General features: G+C 40.3%; 2 protein-coding genes across 2 annotated transcripts; both read right to left on the reverse strand.

The window, feature by feature from the left end:
• Nucleotides 1-1,329: 1,329 nt before the first annotated feature.
• Nucleotides 1,330-1,809, reverse strand: LOC106474910. Its single transcript, XM_013935609.1, has one exon. The coding sequence runs from the start codon at nucleotides 1,807-1,809 to the stop codon at nucleotides 1,330-1,332; it is 480 nt and encodes a 159-aa protein (XP_013791063.1).
• A 1,028-nt stretch (nucleotides 1,810-2,837) lies between these two features.
• LOC106474911 lies at nucleotides 2,838-3,362 on the reverse strand. The gene has a single exon (XM_013935610.1). It carries the CDS (start codon nucleotides 3,360-3,362, stop codon nucleotides 2,838-2,840), a length of 525 nt encoding a protein of 174 aa, XP_013791064.1.
• Nucleotides 3,363-3,977: the final 615 nt, after the last annotated feature.

Raw genomic sequence — 3,977 nt, forward strand, 5'->3', positions numbered from 1 at the left:
TATGTGATGTAGTAATTGATATAATATATTGACACAGATTAGAATGTTATACATGTTAAAGTAATTTATATAATACATGGACATACATTAGAATGTTATATGTAATGTAATAATTGATAAAATATACGGTTAACATTAGAATTTTATATGTGATGTAGTAATTGATATAATATATGGACACAGATTAGAATGTTATACGTGTTCAAGTAATTTATATAATACATTGACATACATTAGAATGTTATATGTAATGTACTAAATGATATAATACATGGTCATATATTAGAATTTTATATGTGATGTAGTAATTGATATATTACATTTCATACATTAGAATGTTATATGTGATGTAGTAATTCATATAATACGTGAACACACATTGGAATTTTATATGTGTTTTAGTAATTGATATAATATATGTGCATACATTATAATGTTATAGGTGATGTATTAGTTGGTATAATACATGGACATACATTAGATTGTTATATGTAATGTACTAATTGATATAATACACGGTTAACATTAGAATTTTATATGTGACTAGCTGTGTACCCGTCTTTCGTACGGGTTGTGTGTATAAATAATACATTAATTTAACAATTAACAAACAAATTACTTGTACATTATTTACATTACATTTTAAATTTTTTATTGTATATTATTATAACAATTAAATATAAGTTAACAAAATATATTGTGGACCATGTATTAACTGCGTCATTTAGAAAAAACGGAAAATGTCAAATTGTGATGAGTTGTACTTGTGTGAAAAAATTAGTTTTTATTTACCGAAGAGCCTCTTGATAGACGACATTGGAAGTACGTCTATCTGGGGCATGGATAACTAGGCTGCTAGAAGATCTGACTCTTGAGCAGGCTACATATAGCTGCCCGTGCACTCAGATCCATTGAGCTCTACCCCGGCAGCGGACAATGTCTGGCCCTGTGAGTTGTTGATAGTCATTGCAAAGCAGACTCTGACCAGGAACTGAAGCCGCTTGAGCTCAAACGGGTAGTTGCTTGGGATCAATGGGATGCGCGGTGTGAAGACTGACTCTCCAACATCACAGCCAGTGAGGATGTCTGCCTCGATGGCGTATCTTTGCAGACTATGGACCCGAAGCTGCGTTGCATTGCACAACTTGGGAGCGTTTAAGTTGCAGAGGAGCATTATTGGAGCTCCGACCTTAAGCATGAGCTCGTGGGCAAGTAATCCGTGTACTGTTACTGAGTCGAGGAACTCTGCCAGGTAGTGAACGGCGTCATCCTGGTTAAGAACTGTGTTAACAGGTTTACACTTTCGTTCCTCGCTCTGGAAGAAAGATATCACCTTCTTGTTGATCTCCGTTGTTTGTTCATTGGTGGACGTGAGGATGGCACGATCACAGAGCCAGGCACTTTCCAAGTTGAGCAGTTCATGAACCCGGGGAAAACACTGTCGATCATTTGTTCCTGTGATTCGACGATTGTGCCGAGTGAAGGAGGGATGTTTATGAGACCATCAGTGTTTTCCAATGTCCCGTCCCCAACTTGCAAAAGGACCTCAGAAAACTCCTCAACCCCTTGTTCTTCCCCAAAACGAACTCTCATATTTATTGTTAAGGAGAGACGCTCAATGGTCGACCACATAAAAGATCTTTTTAGAGAGGCTTTGATCCCGTCCATCCACGTCCCACACACTACAACGGGCAGAGTCTGTCTGAAACCTCCAGAGAACAACACCGTGACTCCCCCCATAGTCTTGTTGTTGTTTCTTATGTCCTTTAAGGTGCGGTCTAATGCCTCAATACTCAGTTTGTGGGCCATGGTGCATTCGTCCCACACTATGATGCTCCATTTCAAGGAATGCTCCAATGGCCCAAGTGATCCGAGAATGCTCACCACTGGAAACTCCATATGGTCGACATTGATGGGTATCTTAAACATTGAATGAGCAGTCCTCCCAACAGGTAGTAAAGTAGTTGCAATGCCTGAAGAAGCTACAGCTAGAGCGATTTAATGCTCACCTCGAACTTGTGCTAGAATCAGGTTTATGAGGTACGTCTTTTCAGTTCCTCCAGGAGCTTCAAGAAAAAAGGTCTTGTGATCTGTTGGACTGTAGATGCTAGAAAGAACATGGTCATAGACTTGACGCTGTTCGTCTGTGAGCATCGGGTAGTTCTGCTCAACAAAGTTTAGAAGTTCAGGATGGTTGTAGCTGGTCTCCCTGATGTAATCAATATTTAACTGATGAACTGCTCTGGCCGGCACAGGTAGGTTATAATTGTCTAACCGCAGACCACCAATACGGGTAATGATCTCCTGCATGTTTGTCAGGCACAAATCCTACAGGTTAGGAGCATTGTCGTACGTTGTGTTAACGTACACCTGTTGAGCTGCTCTAAAAAAGACAGGGAGTCTCTCAACCTCATCCAGAGATCGAGGGGGTTACTCAAGTTGCAGAACACCACCAGGACACTAAAGAGATCTCTCAACTTGCGAGGGCTCTCAGAAACGGCAGCCTCCCTGAACGTTTCCTACCAACAGGCTTCATCCTCCAAGAGTCCAATGGCCCGGCAAGCAGACAGGAAAGTAGGGTACAGTTTACCACGGACCGTCTTTAGGTCGTTGACAGAGATAGGGCCTCGAACAGAGTGTAGACGCAGGTGAAGGTGGTAACGCTCACTGCAGCTAGGATGGATGGTGTATACTCTTCTGATTCATGAGTCTCGCCTTACATTGGGATGACCCGCCACTGGTTGTTCTCTAAGTCTCCTAGCCCAACCTCTTTGTCTCGAGTACGTAAAATAGGAAGGTACTTCATTGTAAAGAAGTGTCCTGGCAAAAGCATCTGACTAGCAGAGATCAAAGAATGCCAAAAGAGTTGTGTTACGCTCCATTTGTTCCCTGACATTGTCTGGCTGAAAGTAGACTCGCTGTTCGTCTGGCAGGTGGACTTCCAGGTGCGAGACAGCAGGGAACCTCTCATGTATAGGGAAAGACAATATTCGCCACACTACCTCAAATTTGCAGCTGTAACGTCCACTCTGGTATCTCTGGATTTCATCTGTTTCGTCACTAACAGCAAACGTGGCATGGTCAGTACCCTTATTGACGTATTTACAAATGTACTTGATCGATTTGAAACTGCTACAGTACTCTATATTGACGTGGGTTTTGAACGTCTGAGATAGAACAGGAGAGTAAGGCACTACCCAACGGTTGTCCATAGGAACGTATTCACTGCCAACTTTGATGAGCACATGATGACCACCATCCTCTAGGGCACGCCTTCTGTAAGTGGGGTATCCATTATATCCTGTCCTTGTTTCACTCACAAATGGCCTAGGATACCTTTTACTGCAGTGACCATCCTTCATACAGGGCAGTTGACGTCACCTCACACTGAAAGCACCACATGAGCCGTGCAACATGTGAGTCTGGACGATGTTCCAAAGCTCAGAATCAGCTTAACCTTAATAACTAGATGTGATAACGTGGACTGTAATGACGTGTTAATATAATATACTTAACCTCAATAATTAGATGTGGTAACGTGGATTGAAATGACGTGTTAATATAATATACTTAACCTCAATAACTAGATGTGGTAACGTGGAATGAAGTGACGTGTTAATATAATATACTTAACCTCAATAACTAAATATGGCAACGTGTACTGTAATGACATGTTAATATAATATAATTAACCTCAATAACTAGATGTGGTAACGTGGACTGAAATGACGTGGTAATATAATATACTTAACCTCAATAACTAGATATGGCAATGTGAACTGTAATGACATATTAATATAATGTACTTAAACTCAATAACTAGATGTGGTAACGTGGACTTTAATGACGTGTAAATATATTATACTTAACCTCATTAACTAGATGTGATAACGTGGTCTGTAATGATGTCTTAATATAATATACTTAACTTCAATAACTAGATGTGACAATGTGGACTGTAATTACTTGTCACTGTA

This window comes from Limulus polyphemus, unplaced genomic scaffold (assembly GCF_000517525.1).
Source record: "Limulus polyphemus unplaced genomic scaffold, Limulus_polyphemus-2.1.2 Scaffold7846, whole genome shotgun sequence".
Taxonomy (NCBI): Eukaryota; Metazoa; Arthropoda; class Merostomata; order Xiphosura; family Limulidae; genus Limulus; species Limulus polyphemus.

Excerpts from the sequence above, each read along its gene's own strand:
- LOC106474910 (XM_013935609.1), bottom strand. The coding sequence starts at position 1,809 with ATGGCCCACAAACTGAGTATTGAGGCATTAGACCGCACCTTAAAGGAC.
- LOC106474911 (XM_013935610.1), bottom strand. The coding sequence starts at position 3,362 with ATGAAGGATGGTCACTGCAGTAAAAGGTATCCTAGGCCATTTGTGAGT.